Source organism: Anomaloglossus baeobatrachus, chromosome 10 (assembly GCF_048569485.1).
Source record: "Anomaloglossus baeobatrachus isolate aAnoBae1 chromosome 10, aAnoBae1.hap1, whole genome shotgun sequence".
NCBI lineage: Eukaryota > Metazoa > Chordata > Amphibia > Anura > Aromobatidae > Anomaloglossus > Anomaloglossus baeobatrachus.
Genome location: NC_134362.1, coordinates 189,144,079 through 189,164,196, shown reverse-complemented (window position 1 = coordinate 189,164,196; position 20,118 = coordinate 189,144,079). Strand labels below are relative to the sequence as shown.

At 48.6% G+C, this 20,118-nt stretch overlaps 2 protein-coding genes across 2 annotated transcripts in view; one reads left to right on the top strand and one right to left on the bottom strand.

Moving 5' to 3' along the window:
• The window catches only part of PSMD7 (proteasome 26S subunit, non-ATPase 7), a 627,368-nt gene that overhangs the window by 217,062 nt on the left and 390,188 nt on the right, over positions 1–20,118 (top strand). The window lies entirely within an intron of this gene.
• CYB5B (cytochrome b5 type B) overlaps positions 1–20,118 on the bottom strand; it is a 38,326-nt gene that overhangs the window by 1,536 nt on the left and 16,672 nt on the right. The window contains 5 exon segments of the mRNA XM_075327056.1: positions 124–158; positions 4,580–4,606; positions 5,430–5,518; positions 5,521–5,556; positions 8,013–8,022. Coding sequence (XP_075183171.1) covers positions 124–158; positions 4,580–4,606; positions 5,430–5,518; positions 5,521–5,556; positions 8,013–8,022 — 197 coding nt within the window.

The following is a 20,118-nucleotide window of genomic DNA, read 5'->3' as shown; positions in this document are numbered from 1 at the left end:
TAATATATATTTATTTATTATACACACACACACATATATATAATTATATTATATATTATATTATATATTACACACACACACACACACACGCGCATATACTATACACATACACACAGCCATTACCTAGATGATTCCGATGATGTTGATATCAAGACGTCCTGGAATAAATAAGATGAAATAACATAATCACATGCCAATACATCTCCCTCACTAGTGTATGCCCATGTTCCTGCTTGACCAGACTATGAGAAGGAAAGAATTGCTGGGAACCGAGTAGTCGGGATGCACCGATCAGCCATAATATTGGAACCATATATTGTGTAGGTCTCCATTGTGCCAGCAAAAGAGCGATGACCCATGGATGCATGGACTCCACGTGAGGGTGTCCTGTTTTATCTGCAGATACCTATAGGTTGCTTGGAGTGGTCTCCAATGATCATGATTGATCAGATCAGACCAGACGGCCTTCCTCATAATCCAGCTCAGTTTCTCGCTACTGGCTTTTTCTGCAGTGAACAATATTGATTTCTTGACCCATCTGTAAAGCCACAGCCCCATATACAGCAATTCTTGGGTTGTTTTTGCCACTTTTGTAAAACAGTCGGCATGCCAAAAAAAAGTGCATTTTTGCAAATGTAAAAAAAATTAAAGCAATTCTGCAAAAAAAAAAAAAAAAAAAAAAAGTGTAAAGGTTTAGTACTACAGCTCCTTTGTGTGCATGTTGTCTGTCTCCATGGTTACAGACTACAAAACAAACCTGTTGTAGTCAGATCCTTTAATCATCAGTTACTTCGATGCCTCCGCTACTGTCTAGAGGTTAGCGAGAAGCCCCACGATCTTTTTGGCAATGGTCTAACTAATTACAGTTAAAAGTGATGAAATGGAAATGTCACGTGCGCGGTAGAAGATTAAATTATACACTGGAGTCTTCTTGCGTTTCGGGATAGTGAGCTTCATTGTGATAATTATCGGTGGCTCAGCCCCGAGCGTGTACACAGCCGGGGAGGAAATAACCAGCCCAGGGTAGATGCAAGGTGCGGGGAAAAAGGAGGAAGAGGCACAAGACGCCATTAAAGAAAACAAACAGTAATTACAAGGAGTTGTAATTAGAAAAATCGGAAATTATATTTAATCTGGGTAGGGCAGGCTGCCAGCGCTGCGGAGAGCGTACGGGGCCGAAGCGCAGGCAGCAAGGATCTACAACAATGACTGACAAGTGAAGACGCACAGATTTTCAGGGGACAAAATAAAAAAGGGAACCTGTCAGGTGCAATATGCACCCCGAACCTAACTGTCCCTTTATCTAGTAGCATAGATAAGAGATCTATAGAAAAAGTATTTCTAATGATCCTTTATGATGTGCTAATGAGGCGCGCGAGAGAGCGAAAGCGAGAGAAAGAGAGCGAAAGCGAGAGAAAGAGAGCGAAAGCGAGAGAAAGAGAGCGAAAGCGAGAGAAAGAGAGCGAAAGCGAGAGAAAGAGAGCGAAAGCGAGAGAGAGAGCGAAAGCGAGAGAGAGAGCGAAAGCGAGAGAGAGAGCGAAAGCGAGAGAGAGAGCGAAAGCGAGAGAGAGAGCGAAAGCGAGAGAGAGAGAGCGAAAGCGAGAGAGAGAGAGCGAAAGCGAGAGAGAGAGAGCGAAAGCGAGAGAGAGAGAGCGAAAGCGAGAGAGAGAGAGCGAAAGCGAGAGAGAGAGAGCGAAAGCGAGAGAGAGAGAGCGAAAGCGAGAGAGAGAGAGCGAAAGCGAGAGAGAGAGAGCGAAAGCGAGAGAGAGAGAGCGAAAGCGAGAGAGAGAGAGCGAAAGCGAGAGAGAGAGAGCGAAAGCGAGAGAGAGAGAGCGAAAGCGAGAGAGAGAGAGCGAAAGCGAGAGAAAGAGAGCGAAAGCGAGAGAAAGAGAGCGAAAGCGAGAGAAAGAGAGCGAAAGCGAGAGAAAGAGAGCGAAAGCGAGAGAAAGAGAGCGAAAGCGAGAGAAAGAGAGCGAAAGCGAGAGAAAGAGAGCGAAAGCGAGAGAAAGAGAGCGAAAGCGAGAGAGAGAGCGAAAGCGAGAGAAAGAGAGCGAAAGCGAGAGAGAGAGCGAAAGCGAGAGAGAGAGCGAAAGCGAGAGAGAGAGCGAAAGCGAGAGAGAGAGCGAAAGCGAGAGAGAGAGCGAAAGCGAGAGAGAGAGCGAAAGCGAGAGAGAGAGCGAAAGCGAGAGAGAGAGCGAAAGCGAGAGAGAGAGCGAAAGCGAGAGAGAGAGCGAAAGCGAGAGAGAGAGCGAAAGCGAGAGAGAGAGCGAAAGCGAGAGAGAGAGCGAAAGCGAGAGAGAGAGCGAAAGCGAGAGAAAGAGAGCGAAAGCGAGAGAAAGAGAGCGAAAGCGAGAGAAAGAGAGCGAAAGCGAGAGAAAGAGAGCGAAAGCGAGAGAAAGAGAGCGAAAGCGAGAGAAAGAGAGCGAAAGCGAGAGAAAGAGAGCGAAAGCGAGAGAAAGAGAGCGAAAGCGAGAGAAAGAGAGCGAAAGCGAGAGAAAGAGAGCGAAAGCGAGAGAAAGAGAGCGAAAGCGAGAGAAAGAGAGCGAAAGCGAGAGAAAGAGAGCGAAAGCGAGAGAAAGAGAGCGAAAGCGAGAGAAAGAGAGCGAAAGCGAGAGAAAGAGCGAAAGCGAGAGAAAGAGCGAAAGCGAGAGAAAGAGAGCGAAAGCGAGAGAAAGAGAGCGAAAGCGAGAGAAAGAGCGAAAGCGAGAGAAAGAGAGCGAAAGCGAGAGAAAGAGAGCGAAAGCGAGAAAAAGAGCGAAAGCGAGAGAAAGAGAGCGAAAGCGAGAGAAAGAGAGCGAAAGCGAGAGAAAGAGAGCGAAAGCGAAAGAGAGCGAAAGCGAAAGAGAGCGAAAGAGAGCGAAAGAGAGCGAAAGAGAGCGAAAGAGAGCGAAAGAGAGCGAAAGAGAGCGAAAGAGAGCGAAAGAAAGAGAAAGAGAAAGAGAGAGAAAGCAAAATAAACAATAACAACATGTGCCCCTTAAAAACCTGTTACCGCTAATCCAGCTGCAGCTAAAGTGACCGCGATATCCACGGTGACTTCAGTCAAGTGACGTGCGGTGACAGCTGGAGTGACCGCTGATCCCGCGCGCCTCACTTCACTTGCGGCCTGACCCTCACAGAGAGCCGTCGTGTTCTATGGTTGCTCTCTGTGATTGTCAGATGTAGCAGAGCTGGATACGTCGTGGAACATCGTGTGGATTACATCGGACCTGGGTGTTTTAGGGGTTAATAAAGTGGTGAAAGAGGGTTTTTTTTGTCTTTTATTTCAAACACAAAAACACATAAAAATCCTTTATTTACTTTCACTTACAGCTTAGTGATGAGGGAGTGTCTCAGACACCTGCCATCACTAAGCTAGGACCTAGTGGCAGCTATGGGCTGCTGCCTTTAACTCCTTATTACCTCGATCGCCACCGCATCAGGGCAAATCGGGATGAGATGGGAAAAGTCCCTGGACTGTCGCATCTAATGGATGCGGCAATTCTGGGCGGCTGCTGGCTGATATTTTTAGGCGTGGGGGGGCTCCCAATAACATGAGTCTCCCCAGCCTGAGAATACCAGCCCCCAGCTGTGAGGCTTTATCTTGGCTGGTTATCAAAATTGGGGGAACCGCACGCAGTTTTTTGTTTTTTTTTTTAATTACCCCCATACAGTGTCAGCAGCAGATCCTCGTCCCTTAACAGTGTGTCATGACCACATTTTTTTGCTTAAAAATGTTATTTTCCTATTTACCTCCTCTAAAAGCAGGGTCCGGTGTGTGTTATAGTCCAAAAAATACGGTATAGTTTTTTTAAATATATAGAGTAATATATATATATATATATATATATATATATATATATATATATATATATATATATATATATATATATATATATATATATATATATATATATATATATATATATATATATATTTGTTCCCATGTTTGCAGTATTGTGCCCAGTAGTGCTGCCTATCCTGTAATATTGTGCTCATCTTTATGCCCTGTAGTATGGTGCTCATCCTTGTAGTATTGTGCCCATCCTTGTAGTATTGTGCCCAGTAGTATTGTGCTCATTCTTGTGCCCATCCTATGGTATTGTGCTTAACCTTTAGTAATAGGCACCAAAAAAAAAAAATCTCACCTTTCCGCGAGTCCTGATAGTGGGCACGTACCTTACTTGCGTGTTGCAGCCCGCAGACTCGGTGACGATCGCAGCTCTGCAGTGGGCCGGAAAGGCTTTACAACAGTTGATTCATTTGCGGTGCTGCGCAGAAGAGCTCTGTGCACTATAGCAATGGCTCCGTCAGCCAATCAGATTCAAGGAGGTGACGTCATATATGACGTCACTTCCTTGCGTCTGGTTGGCGGACAGGAGCCATTGCTATAGTGCACAGAGCTCCTCTGCGCGGCGGCGGCACCGCAAATGAATCAACTGTAGTAAAGCTGTGCCGGCGCACTGCAGAGCTGCGATGGTCAGGGGCTGCATGCGGCCTGAGTGTTTGAGACCCCTGATTTGGATATAACAGTGACCGTATAGCAGCACAATTGTAATGCAGCATTTATTGGGGGCGGGGAGGGGGGGGGGTCTCTTACCTTTTTACTGTTGTTTTTACAGTCGTCCTGTTTAGAAAAAAAAAAAAAAAAAAAAAAAAAATTAATTCAATACCAGAGCAAAGTAGATCATGCACGAACCTGACGCTATTGACTCCATACATCAAGGTAATACAGTGGCTTATGACAGTCCAGAATATGCCATCACTTTATGATTGGTGGGGGGCACCCAATATCCTGAAAGGAAAGGGGGGGGGGGGGGGGGGGTCAGAGATGCAATTCAGCCGAGGGGACCCTTCTCCTTGCTTCTCAGCGCACTGTGCGGTGCGGGGGGGGGGGGGGGGTAGGGGAACTACGATGCTGTAGCCCCTATTATGCTTAGTTATTGCAAAAGGTCAGACCCCAACAGTCATAATGAAGGGCTACTTGGGGATATTGCAACAATGCAATGTAAGTGGCTGCTCACCTATACACGGCCGCCAATTACGCACTCGCTACCTGGCACCTTAGGCGGGTTTCACAAATTCGAACCCAAACACCATGGCCCCATGATCAAAATATGAGCCAGTTGAGTTTGCCGATGCATGGTGGTCCGTACTTATGTGAACTCTGTATCGCCAGTTGGGTGCAGGTAGAACAAAAAAAAAAAAAAGGGGGGGGGGGAGCGGCTTTTCCAAAGCTAGCAGCTTCTTCCTGGTGTTTTACTATTCAGATATGTATATGTGATTATGTCCTGAGTTTTTTTGCTAAGATTTTCCCGAAAGGGTTCACTTGGGTTGCACAGGCCCAAAATGCGTCAGTCATTATTAGATTTACCAGGGTCTATGACCCGAGCGCTCGTTAGATTGGAAGGGCCTAAACTACAAGTTGTGTTAGTGATTGTGGATCTTACCGGATGCAGATCGCCTACATAATACTGCTTCAGCATCTCCCGTGCATCCACAGAATGGCCGACATCTTCAAAGCTCTCCGTAGCATCGCTCCGGCCTGTTCAAACAGAACCTCCTCTCCTCCGGATGCTGCGGAAACAAGCAGAGGAGAAAAGCCATCAATCCAAGGAGCCTGATAGACAGGGTGATCCGGCAAACTACACTAGGAGCACTTTTTTTTACTAGGACCATCTGGTATTGTGGCTCTTAACTAGCCAAGTCGGACCTGCAATACCGATACAGCCCATGTACAAGAGGGGGGCACCATTGAAGAAAAGAAAAAATAAAATAATAAATATAAAAAAATATAAAATAAAAAAATTATATTTTAATAAAATGTATATATATTTTATATATTCTATTTTAATAAAATGTATATATATTTTATATATTCTATTTTAATAAAATGTATATATATTTTATATATTCTATTTTAATAAAATGTATATATATTTTATATATTCTATTTTAATAAAATGTATATATATTTTATATATTCTATTTTAATAAAATGTATATATATTTTATATATTATATTTAATAAAATGTATATATATTTTATATATTTATATATATTTTATATTTTATATTTTAATAAAATTTATATATATTTTATATTTTAATAAAATTTATATATATTTTATATTTAATAAAATTTATATATATTTTATATTTTAATAAAATATATATATATATATATATATATATATATATATATATATATATATATATATATATATATATATATATATAATATATATATATATATAATTATTATTATTATATAAAAATAATATATGCGTCTCTTTCCACAGATATTTAATCCTAGGTTGTAGACCTCATAATTACAGGAGTAATTAATATTCACATTTACAGAATAAAAGACATCCATAATACTCCATTCAGTGATGAGATATTTCAACATCGCACAGGATACACATCTCCAGTGCCAGAAACAGTTCTTCAACCCGTTCCCTGAGGCTCCGTATCAGGTTCCACCAGTTCCCCCCATCTCCATTCCCATAGTTAATTGTGGCCTAATGAGGCTTCTTGTTGGAATCTGTTACCAATATGATGGTGGGAGCGATGCCAACATAACCCCGTACAGGAGGGCATGATACACATCAGCCGGACGGCCAAGTACTGGGAATTGTGTTACTGACTGATGCAGCACGAGCAGCAGGACCAACACAGTCACCCCCAGCATGTCAGGTCTGATGAATTACCGCATAGTACAAAAAGAAAATTAAGTGCAGCTCTGGAGTATAATACAGGAGGTAACTCAGGATCAGTAATGTAATGTATGTACACAGTGACTGCACCAGCAGAACAGTGAGTGCAGCTCTGGAGTATAATACAGATGTAACTCAGGATCAGTAATGTAATGTATGTACACAGTGACTGCACCAGCAGAATAGTGAGTGCAGCTCTGGAGTATAATATAGGAGGTAACTCAGGATCAGTAATGTAATGTATGTACACAGTGACTGCACCAGCAGAGTATAATATAGGAGATAACACATTACCGTAATTATCCTGTACTGATACGGAGTCACCGCCTGTATTGCACTCACTATTATACTGGTACAGTCACTGTGTACATTCAGTATCAGTACAGGATCATTAATGTTATGTATGTACACAGAGACTGCACCAGCAGAATAGAGAGTGCAGCTCTGGAGTATAATACAGGATGTAACTCTGTATCAGTACAGGATAAGTAATGTGTTATCTCCTATTTTATACTCCAGAGCTGCACTCTCTATACTGCTGGTGCTGTCTGTGTGTACATACATTACTGATCCTGTACTGATACTGAATGTACCAGTATAATAGTGAGTGCAGCTCTGGAGTATAATACAGGATGTAACTTAGGATAAGTAATGTATGTACAATGTATAGTGACTGCACCAGCAGAATATTGAGTGCAGCTGTGTAGTATAATACAGGAGGTAACTCAGGATCAGTAATGTATGTACACAGTGACTGCACCAGCAGAATAGGGAGTGCAGCTCTGGGGTATAATACAAAAACGTGATGAATGTTAACAGCTTTGCTCATTGACTATTCTTAGTAGCTTTGTCTTTGTAAGAAGTATACAGCAGTTTGCAGTGCGGTTATATAGCACTCTGCTATAAATGGAGATACAGGTCACTATACCGCAGCTATAAGGAGTGGAATGATGCAGATTTCTCGGCGCACAGATCACATCATTACTGTAAATGAAGCACAGATGAAGGGAATTTTGTTTACTTACCGTAAATTCCTTTTCTTCTAGCTCCAATTGGGAGACCCAGACAATTGGGTGTATAGCTACTGCCTCCGGAGGCCGCACAAAGTACTACACTAAAAAGAGTAAGGCCCCTCCCCTTCTGGCTATACACCCCCAGTGGGAGCACGGGTCCCTCAGTTTTAGTGCAAAAGCAAGAAGGAGGAAAGCCAATAACTGTTTCAAAAACAAATTCAATCCGATAACAATATCGGAGAACGTAACTTATCAACATGAACAACATGTGCACCCGAAAAACAAATACCCTAAGAAAAACAGGGCGGGTGCTGGGTCTCCCAATTGGAGCTAGAAGAAAAGGAATTTACGGTAAGTAAACAAAATTCCCTTCTTCTTTTTCGCTCCTAATTGGGAGACCCAGACAATTGGGACGTCCAAAAGCAGTCCCTGGGTGGGTAAAATAATACCTCGCGATCGGGCTGTCAGGCAGCCCTTCCTTACAGGTGGGCCACCGCCGCCTGCAGGACTCGTCTACCTAGGCTGGCATCCGCCGAAGCGTAGATATGCACCTGATAATGCTTGGTAAAAGTGTGCAGACTCAACCAGGTAGCCGCCTGGCACACCTGCTGAGCCGTAGCCTGATGCCGTAATGCCCAGGACGCACCCACGGCTCTGGTAGAATGGGCCTTCAGTCCAGAAGGAGTCGGAAGCCCAGCAGAACGGTAGGCGTGAAGAATTGGTTCCTTGATCCACCGCGCAAGGGTGGATTTGGAAGCTTGCGACCCTTTATGCTGACCAGCGACCAGGATAAAGAGTGCATCCGAACGGCGCAGAGGCGCCGTGCGGGAAATGTAGATCCTGAGTGCTCTCACCAGGTCCAACAGATGCAAACCCTTTTCAAATTGGTGAACTGGATGCGGACACAAAGATGGTAAAGTGATATCCTGATTGAGATGAAAGGAAGATACCACCTTGGGAAGAAACTCTGGAATTGGACGCAGTACTACCTTGTCTTGGCGAAACACCAGGAAGGGAGATTTGCAAGATAACGCCGCCAGCTCTGACACTCTCCGAAGAGACGTGACCGCCACCAGAAAAGCCACTTTCTGTGAAAGCCGAGAAAAGGAAATCTCCTTCATAGGCTCGAAAGGTGGCTTCTGGAGAGCAATTAGAACCTTGTTCAGATCCCAGGGTTCCAATGGCCGCTTGTAAGGGGGAACGATATGACAAACCCCTTGCAGGAACGTGCGTACCTGAGGAAGTTGCGCCAGGCGCTTCTGAAAGAATACGGATAGCGCAGAGACTTGTCCTTTAAGGGAGCTAAGCGACAAACCTTTTTCCAACCCAGACTGCAGGAAGGAAAGAAAAATAGGCAATGCAAATGGCCAGGGAGAAACTCCCTGAGCAGAGCACCAAGATAAGAATATCTTCCACGTTCTGTGGTAGATCTTGGCGGAGGATGGTTTCCTAGCCTGTCTCATGGTGGCAACAACATCATGAGATAAACCTGAGGTCCCTAGGATCCAGGACTCAATGGCCACACAGTCAGGTTCAGGGCCGCAGAATTCAGATGGAAAAACGGCCCTTGAGACAGCAAGTCTGGACGGCCTGGTAGCGCCCACGGTTGTCCGACCGTGAGATGCCACAGATCCGGGTACCACGACCTCCTTGGCCAGTCTGGAGCGACGAGAATGGCGCAACGGCAGTCGGACCTGATTTTGCGGAGCACTCTGGGCAACAATGCCAGAGGTGGGAACACATAAGGTAGTCGGAACTGCGACCAATCCTGAACTAAGGCGTCTGCCGCCAGAGCTCGGTGATCGTGAGACCGTGCCATGAAAACCGGGACCTTGTTGTTGTGCCGTGACGCCATCAGGTCGACGTCCGGCATCCCCCAGCGGCGACAGATCTCCTGAAACACGTCCGGGTGAAGGGACCATTCCCCTGCGTCCATGCCCTGGCGACTGAGAAAGTCTGCTTCCCAGTTTTCCACGCCTGGGATGTGAACTGCGGATATGGTGGATGCTGTGTTTTCCACCCACGTCAGAATCCGCCGGACTTCTTGAAAGGCTTGCCGACTGCGTGTTCCCCCTTGGTGGTTGATGTACGCCACCGCTGTGGAATTGTCCGACTGAATCCGGATCTGCTTGCCCTCCAGCCACTGTTGGAAGGCTCGCAGAGCAAGATAGACTGCTCTGATTTCCAGAACATTGATCTGAAGGGTGGACTCTCTCTGAGTCCACGTACCCTGAGCCCTGTGGTGAAGAAACACTGCTCCCCACCCTGATAGGCTCGCATCTGTCGTGACCACCGCCCAGGATGGGGGTAGGAACGACTTTCCTTTTGACAATGAGGTGGGAAGAAGCCACCATCGGAGAGAGTCCTTGGCTGCCTGAGAGAGGGAGACATCCCTGTCGAGGGACGTCGACTTCCCGTCCCATTGGCGGAGAATGTCCCATTGTAGAGGGCGCAGATGAAACTGCGCGAAAGGGACTGCTTCCATTGCTGCCACCATCTTCCCTAGGAAATGCATGAGGCGCCTCAAGGAGAGGGACTGGTTCTGCAGGAGAGATTGCACCCCTGTCTGCAGCGAGCACTGCTTGTCCAGTGGAAGCTTCACTATCGCTGAGAGAGTATGAAACTCCATGCCAAGATATGTTAGTGATTGGGTCGGGGTTAGATTTGACTTTGAAAAGTTGATAATCCACCCGAAACTCTGGAGAGTCTTCAGTGCCACGTCCAGACTGTGTTGGCATGCCTCTTGAGAGGGTGCCTTTATAAGTAGATCGTCCAAATACGGGATCACGGAGTGACCCTGCGAGTGCAGGACAGCTACTACTGCTGCCATGACCTTGGTGAAGACCCGAGGGGCTGTTGCCAGCCCGAAAGGTAACGCTACGAACTGCAGGTGTTCGCTTTCTATAACGAAGCGTAGAAAACGCTGATGCTCTGGCGCAATCGGCACGTGAAGATAAGCATCTTTGATGTCTATTGATGCTAAGAAATCTCCTTGAGACATTGAGGCTATGACGGAGCGTAGAGATTCCATCCGGAACCTCCTGGTTTTTACGTGTTTGTTGAGCAACTTTAGATCCAGGACGGGCCGAAAGGACCCGTCCTTCTTTGGCACCACAAACAGATTGGAGTAAAAACCATGACCTTGTTCCTGAAGAGGAACGGAAGTCACCACTCCTTCCGCCTTTAGAGCGGCCACCGCCTGCAGCAGAGCATCGGCTCGGTCGGGCGGTGGGGAAGTTCTGAAGAAACGAGTTGGAGGACGAGAGCTGAACTCTATCCTGTACCCGTGAGACAGAATGTCCCTCACCCAACGGTCTTTGACCTGTGACAGCCAAATGTCGCCAAAGCGGGAGAGCCTGCCACCGACCGAGGATGCGGAGAGAGGAGGCTGAAAGTCATGAGGAAGCCGTCTTGGTAACGGTTCTTCCTGCTGTCTTTTTTGGGCGTGACTGAGTCCGCCAAGAATCTGAGCCTCTCTGATCCTTTTGAGTCCTTTTGGACGAGGAGAATTGGGACCTGCCTGAGCCTCGAAAGGACCGAAAACTAGACTGACCCCTCCTTTGTTGGGGCTTGTTTTGTCTGTGTTGAGGTAAGGAAGAGTCCTTACCCTTGGAGTGTTTAATGATTTCATCCAAACGCTCCCCAAACAATCGGTCACGGGAAAAAGGCAAACTGGTTAAGTACTTCTTGGAAGCAGAATCTGCCTTCCATTCTCTCAACCACAGGGCTCTGCGCAAAACCACGGAGTTGGCTGACGCCACCGCCGTACGGCTCGTAGAGTCCAGGACAGCATTAATCGCGTAAGACGCGAATGCAGACATTTGAGAGGTCAATGGTGCCACCTGCGGGGCAGATGTACGTGTGACCGAGTCGACTTGTATAAGCCCAGCTGAAATGGCTTGGAGTGCCCATACGGCTGCAAAAGCTGGCGCCAACGACGCTCCAATAGCTTCATAGATGGATTTCAGCCAGAGCTCCATCTGCCTGTCAGTGGCATCTTTAAGTGCCGCTCCATCTTCTACTGCAACTAAAGATCTAGCTGCAAGCCTGGAGATTGGAGGGTCCACCTTGGGACACTGGGTCCAACCCTTGACCACGTCAGGGGGAAAAGGATAGCGTGTATCTTTAAGCCGTTTAGAAAACCGCTTCTCTGGATAAGCGTGGTGTTTCTGGATTGCATCTCTAAAGTCAGAGTGGTCCAGAAAGGTGCTTAATTTACGCTTGGGATATCTGAAATGGAATTTCTCCTGCTGTGAAGCTGCCTCCTCCTGAGTAGGAGCTGGCGGGGAAATATCTAACATCCTATTGATGGACGCTATAAGATCATTCACTATGGCGTCACCATCCGGTGTGTCCAGATTGAGAGCGGTCCCAGGATCAGAATCTTGATCAGTTACATCCGCCTCATCACCCATAGAGTCGTCCCGCTGGGATCCTGACCAGTGAGACGAAGTTGAGGGCCCCTCATAACGAGCCCGCTTAGGTTGTCTGGGACTGTTGTCTGAGTCAGAATCGTCACCCTGGGGTGCATGTGACACCCCCGGAGCTTGGAAGTGTTCCAGCTGAGGGGGACCAGGGAGCAATGATGCCACAGTGTCCATGGTCTGAGTTACTGGTCTAGACTGCAATGTTTCAAGAATCTTTGACATGGTCATAGACAATCTGTCAGCAAAAGCTGCAAACTCCGTTCCTGTCACCTGGACAGCATTCACAGGTGGTACACCCTGGGTCACGTCCAGCAGAGGCCCCGGCTGTGCAAGTTGCACAGGGGCCGAGCACTGCACACAATGGGGGTCAGTGGAACCTGCCGGTAGAGCAGTCCCACATGCGGTACAGGCAGCATATAATGTCTGTGCCTTAGCACCCTTGCGTTTAGCGGACGACATGCTGTTGCCTCCTTGTAATCTAGGAGGGTATATAGCCGAGAATCACCAGCGACCGTACAGTACAAAGTATTTGCAAACACAAAATACTCAGTATACAAACGGCACAAGTGGGGGTGAGCCCTTGAGGGCTGCTTACCGCCCGCTGAACAGCGGGTATGAGGCCGTAGAATCCCGTGTCTGGGTCTCCCCGTCTCCCCTCTGCAGCTCAGCGTGCAGGCAGGAATGGCTGCCGGCGTTCTGTGAAGAGGGGCGGACCGTGGGCGTGCCACAAACAAAGTGCGGGAAACTGCGTCCTACTGTGCCTGGTGTGAGGGCTGGAGTATGTAAAAACGACTCCAGCCCTCAGCGCTGATGCTCTGTACAGCGTCCCGCCCTCCTCCTGACTGGCAGGTGCGGAGGCGGGAACGAACGAACTAGGCCGCAAAAGCCGGGGACTGTAGTAATAAGCGCGGCCGTGATATATGCACGGTCAGCGCGGAAGTCCCCGGCGCACCACAAGTCCCAGCCGCGTCGCAGTCCCAGCGGCCGGCGCGACCGTTCTCCCTGAGTCTACCCACTCAGCTAAGCTGAAGTGAGGAAATGGCACAAGCGCAGCAGCGCTGTTGTCCCCGGCGCACTAACACACCCAGCAATGCTGCGGTGTGCGCGCGTATGCACGGGGACACAGAGTACCTTGACGGAGCAGGGCCATGTCCCTGACGATACTCAGCTCCAAATCCAGCGGCTTCTCCAGGGGCTGCGGATGGAGCACGGTCTCAGTGCCTGGAGACCGGTAAAATCCCACTTCGCCCAGAGCCCTAATGGGGATGGGGAAGGAATCAGCATGTGGGCTCCAGCCTCCGTACCCGCAATGGGTACCTCAACCTTAACAAGCACCACCGACAGAAAGTGGGGTGAGAAGGGAGCATGCTGGGGGCCCCATATGGGCCCTCTTTTCTTCCATCCGACATAGTCAGCAGCTGCTGCTGACTAAATAGTGGAGCTATGCGTGCGTGTCTGACCTCCTTCGCACAAAGCAAAAACTGAGGGACCCGTGCTCCCACGGGGGGGTGTATAGCCAGAAGGGGAGGGGCCTTACACTTTTAAGTGTAGTACTTTGTGCGGCCTCCGGAGGCAGTAGCTATACACCCAATTGTCTGGGTCTCCCAATTAGGAGCGAAAAAGAAAAGTTATTTCCTGTACCTGGTGTTTGCCCGCCGGCACCCACGGTGCGATATTATACCATCTGAACACAACGTGTGCATCATCTGCATAAGAAGTCATTAATTCAATCTACACTCTCATTTTTACCCACAATTAAATAAGATATAAATAAAATAAAAAAAAGAAATGTGAATATTCCTCGGTGTGCCAGCACATTGTATCAGATCAGTAACGGCCACCGTGGCAAGATAGATGAGGCCGCCCGTGGCTATGCGACACGAAGCATGGACGCCAACACGTATGATGCCATCCAAGGGGCCACTCACCAGTCACTCCTTTCAGAATAATGACTGCCCACCGACTCTGCACATGGCACAGAATCACGACAACCGCAGCACACACTGGGCTCACCCGACGTACCACACCCCAATAATAGGCTCATAATCAGAAAATCTGAACCGAATAACACAGCTCAGAGCGCGTTGGGATCGGTTTAGGGTCATCCCTTTAATTGATGTCACAAGAGGTCTGTTGCGCACGCACTTGATTTACTGCTGTGTGAACATAACATACGGGGCATGGCGTGACGAACTTTTCACCCGCTCCAAAGTAGTAGTCCACCCTCCCTTTGGGCAGTTTACTATTCAACGGGTAAAACGCGTGCCAAGCGAGGAAATGACTGAAGAGCTGACGGCCGCACAGCGCCCTCATGTGGCGAATGTCGGGAATGGTATGCCACGTGTAAGGAAAATAGACCGAATGGGTAACACACTGACCGCCTGTCACATTGGCACTGCCATGTGCCTATTATGCAGCTGAGGAAGCCGATCTTTGCCCCGTTCTGTAAAGAGATTTGTGAACTCCATTAAGTGGAATATTATGTTCTTCCAAGAATTGTACAATGGAGGGGAGGGGATGACGATGGTTGAGAGCAAGAGAGTCCAAAAAAGGGGCCCCCGAGATGGGGAGACGGCCTTAAGGGGCCCCCCCGAGATGGGAAGACGGCCTTAAGGGGCCCCCCCGAGATGGGAAGACGGCCTTAAGGGGCCCCCCCGAGATGGGAAGACGGCCTTAAGGGGCCCCCCCGAGATGGGAAGACGGCCTTAAGGGGCCCCCCCGAGATGGGAAGACGGCCTTAAGGGGCCCCCCCGAGATGGGAAGACGGCCTTAAGGGGCCCCCCCGAGATGGGAAGACGGCCTTAAGGGGCCCCCCCGAGATGGGAAGACGGCCTTAAGGGGCCCCCCCGAGATGGGAAGACGGCCTTAAGGGGCCCCCCCCCCCGAGATGGGGCCCGAGATGGTGATGGGGCCTGAGATGGGGAGGGGGCCATAAGGGGCTCGACATGGGGCCCGAGATGGTGATGGGGCCTGAGATGGGGAGGGGGCCATAAGGGGCTCGACATGGGGCCCGAGATGGTGATGGGGCCTGAGATGGGGAGGGGGCCATAAGGGGCTAGACATGGGGCCCGAGATGGTGATGGGGCCTGAGATGGGGAGGGGGCCATAAGGGGCTCGACATGGGGCCCGAGATGGTGATGGGGCCTGAGATGGGGAGGGGGCCATAAGGGGCTCGATATGGGGCCTGAGATGGTGATGGGGCGGGGGCTATAAGGAGCCCGAGATGGGGAGGGGGCCAGAGAGAAGGCCGAGATGGGTAAATAAGTACCTCAGAGCTTCCTCAATGGAAAAATAAGAACCTTACGGCTTCTGAAATGTGGAAATGAATAACTAATTTTAAGCATCTAGCATGGAAAGTGTGTCAATAGGTTTTGGAAAAGTGTTTCCTGTCCAGCAACAAGTCCAGAGATAGTTTGATTAAAATTTAATTTTATTTTAGAAAAAAAACATAAAACTAACATGACGTTAGCTGGACATCCAAGGCAGATAAAAAAAAAACCAAAAAAAAAAAAAAACCGTCTTACGCGTTTGAAGCCGATGTGGCTCTTAATCTTACATCTGCTGTGTGAATAAGACACACTATGTATAGAGAATACCTGAGCCCTGCCTTGAACATCAGATCCTGTTGGACACACACCGGTTGTACTAAGCACTCCCAGAGCAGGGGTGGTGGAGCACTCGCCTAGTTTACCCTCTTTTTCAGGTATATGATTGTGGATAGTATTATGTATTTTTATGCAATGTCATCTTCTAGTGGTCTGTCATGAATGCCCGTGTGATATTTTAGCTGACAACTGATATGACTCACAGTGTCTCATGATAGACCATGGGTGCTTACTGAATGTTAATTAGCCCTGTGAATTTTTCCTCTTCACCACCTCCTCATCAGCACGGTAGATTTATGCAGGTGCAAACCAGTGTTTTATTTGCACGCTGTTTTTAGCATGTTTAATAATGCACACATTATCTGGTGCTGAGGGGCAGGTGATATTATCTTGAACTTTCTCAGGAATAGTTGCACCTACTGGTTTATATCGAACTATTTTTCCATCTGCCGGCTGAGACAGCAGAGATATTCTAAATTGGCTTAAGGCCCCGTCACACTAAGCAACATCGCTAGCAACATCGCTGCTAACGAACAACTTTTGTGACGTTGCTAGCGATGTTGCTGTGTGCGACATCCAGCAACAACCTGGCCCCTGCTGTGAGGTCGTTGGTTGTTGCTGAATGTCCTGGGCCATTTTTTAGTTGTTGCTGTCCCGCTGTGAAGCACAGATCGCTGTGTGTGACAGCGAGACAGCAACAACTAAATGTGCAGGCAGCAGGAGCCGGCTTCTGCGGACACTGGTAACCACAGTAAACATCGGGTAACCAAGAAGCCCTGTCCTTGGTTACCCGATATTTACCTTCGTTACCAGCCTCCTCCGCTCTCACTGTCAGTGCTGCCGGCTCCTGCTCTGTGCACATGTAGCTGCAGCACACATCGGGTAATTAACCCAATGTGTGCTGTAACTAGGAGAGCAAGGAGCCAGCGCTCAGTGTGCGCTGCTCCCTGCTCGTGTAGCTGCAGTACACATTGGGTAATTAACCCGATGTGTGCTGTAACTAGGAGAGCAAGGAGCCAGCGCTAAGCGGTGTGCGCTGCTCCCTGCACGTGTAGCTGCGTGCACTGGTAACCAAGGTAAATATCGGGTTGGTTACCCGATATTTACCTTAGTTACCAAGCGCAGCATCTTCCACGCGGCGCTGGGGGCTGGTTGCTGGTGAGCTCACCAGCAACTCGTGTAGCCACGCTCCAGCGATCCCTGCCAGGTCAGGTTGCTGGTGGGATCGCTGGAGCGTCGCAGTGTGACATCTCACCAGCAACCTCCTAGCAACTTACCAGCGATCCCTATCGTTGTTGGGATCGCTGGTAAGTTGCTTAGTGTGACTGGACCTTTATATATGCCTGAGGAGACTAATAGATCTCTGTTGTCTCTGTTATCAGCCATACAGTGTTTCATGATAGACCATGGGTGCTTACTGAATGTTAATTAGCTCTGTGAGGTTTTGCTTTTTCACCACCTCCTCATCAGCACAGTAGATTTATGCAGTTGCAAACCAGTGTGTCATTTGCACGCTGTTTATAGCTTATTTAATAATGCACATGTTATCTGGTGCTGATGGGCAGGTGATATGATCTTGAACAATTTCATGAATAGTAGCACCTAACTATTTTGCTATTTACTGGCTGATATAGCATTGATATTCTAAATTGGCTTATATATGCCTGAGGAGACTAAGGGTACCTTCACACTTAGCGATGCAGCAGCGATCCGACCAGCGATCTGACCTGGTCAGGATCGCTGCTGCATCGCTACATGGTCGCTGGTGAGCTGTCAAACAGGCAGATCTCACCAGCGACCAGTGAACAGCCTCCAGCCAGCAGCGACGTGCAAGCAACGCTGCGCTTGCACGGAGCCGCCGTCTGGAAGCTGCGGAGACTGGTAACTAAGGTAAACATCGGGTATGGTTACCCGATGTTTACATTAGTTACCAGCACACAGCTGTGTGTGCAGAGAGCAGGGAGCCGCGCACTGAGCTCCTTGCTCTCCTAGCTACAGTACACATCGGGTTAATTAACCCGATGTGTAATGCAGCTACATGTGCAGAGAGCAGGGAGCCGCGCACACCGCTTAGCGCTGGCTCCTTGCTCTCCTAGCTGCTGTACACATCGGGTTAATTAACCCGATGTGTACAGCAGCTACATGTGCAGAGAGCCGGAGCCGGCAGCACAGGCAGCATGAGAGCTGCAGAGGCTGGTAACTAAGGTAAATATCGGGTAACCACCTTGGTTACCCAATGTTTATCTTGGATACAGCTTACCTCAGCTGCCAGACGCCGGCTCCTGCTCCCTGCTCGCTTTGTCGCTCTCGCTGTCACACACAGCGATCTGTGTGTCACAGTGGGAGAGCGGCTTTGAAGAAAACGAACCAGGGCTGTGTGTAACGAGCAGCGATCTCGCAGCAGGGGCCAGATCGCTGCTCAGTGTCACACACAGCGAGATCGCTAATGAGGTCACTGCTGCGTCACAAAAAGCGTGACTCAGCAGCGATCTCGGCAGTGAGCTCGCTGTGTGTGAAGCACCCCTAATAGACTTCTGTTGTCTCTGTTATCAGCCAGTCGTGGCTATATATATAAATATTATTATTATTATTTATTATTATAGCGCCATTTATTCCATGGCGCTTTACAAGTGAAAGAGGGTATACGTACAACAATCATTAACAGTACAAGACAGACTGGTATAGGAGGAGAGAGGACCCTGCCCGCGAGGGCTCACAGTCTACAGGGAATGGGTGATGGTACAATAGGTGAGGACAGAGCTGGTTGCGCAGTGGTCTACTGGGCTGAGGGCTATTGTAGGTTGTAGGCTTGTTGGAAGAGGTGGGTCTTGAGGTTCCTCTTGAAGCTTTCCACGGTAGTGGAGAGTCTGATGTGCTGAGGTAGAGCGTTCCAGAGTATGGGGGATGCACGGGAGAAATCTTGTACACGATTGTGGGAAGAGGAAATAAGAGAGGAGCAGAGAAGGAGATCTTGTGAGGATCTAAGGTTGCGTGCAGGTAGGTACTGGGAGACTAGGTCACAGATGTAAGGAGGAGACAGGTTGTGGATGGCTTTGTATGTCATGGTTAATGTTTTGAACTGGAGTCGTTGGGCGATGGGAAGCCAGTGAAGGGATTGGCAGAGTGGCGAGGCTGGGGAGTAGCGAGGGGAGAGGTGGATTAAGCGGGCTGCAGAGTTTAGGATAGATTGGAGGGGTGCAAGAGTGTTGGAAGGGAGGCCAGAGAGCAGGAGGTTGCAGTAGTCGAGGCGGGAGATGATGAGGGCATGCACTAATGTTTTTGAAGATTCTTGGTTAAGGAAAGCACGGATCCGGGAGATATTTTTGAGTTGTAATCGGCATGAGTTGAAGAGGGCTTGGATGTGTGGCTTGAAGGATAGAGCAGAGTCGAGGGTTACTCCAAGGCAACGAGCTTGTGAGACTGGGGTGAGTGAGCAACCATCAAGTTTGATGGAAAGGCTTGTTGGAGGAGGTGAGTGAGGAGGAGGAAAGACAAACTCTGTTTTGTCCATGTTAAGTTTTAGGAATCGTGCAGAGAAGAAGGATGAAATAGCAGACAGACATTGTGGTATTTTGGTTAGTAGAGAGGTAATGTCAGGTCCAGAGAGGTAGATCTGTGTGTCATCGGCATAGAGATGATACTGGAAGCCGTGGGACTCTATGAGCTGTCCCAAGCCGAAGGTGTAGATGGAGAACAGCAGGGGTCCAAGAACTGAGCCTTGAGGGACACCGACAGATAGGGGCGAGATGAGGAAGTGGTGTGAGAATGGGAGACGCTGAAAGTTCGGTCGGTTAGGTATGAGGAGATCCAAGATGGGGCCAAGTCTGTGATGCCCAGAGATGAGAGAATCTGTAGTAGGAGGGAATGGTCTACTGTGTCGAAGGCAGAGGACAGGTCCAGGAGGAGGAGGATAGAGTAGTGTCGCTTGGCTTTGGCGGTTAGTAGATCATTGGTGACTTTGGTTAGGGCAGTTTCGGTAGAATGATGTGGTCGGAAGCCAGATTGAAGCCGGTCAAAGAGGGAGCAGGAGGAGAGGTATGAGGACAATTCAAGATGGACATGCTGTTCCAGTAGTTTTGAGGCGTAGGGGAGAAGGGATATGGGGCGATAGTTTGACACAGAGGATGGGTCAAGGGAGGGCTTTTTGAGGATGGGTGTAATAGAGGCATGTTTAAAGCATGAAGGAAATACACCACTTGCTAGTGATAGGTTGAAGAGATGGGTTAGGGCTGGGATGAGGACTGCGGTGATGTTGGGGATGAGGTGCGATGGGAGCGGGTCCAGTGCACAGGTGGTTAGATGTGATCTTGAGAGTAGAGTGGAGAGATTGTTTTCTGTCATGGTGGAGAAGCTGGATTTGGAGGAAGAGGGATGA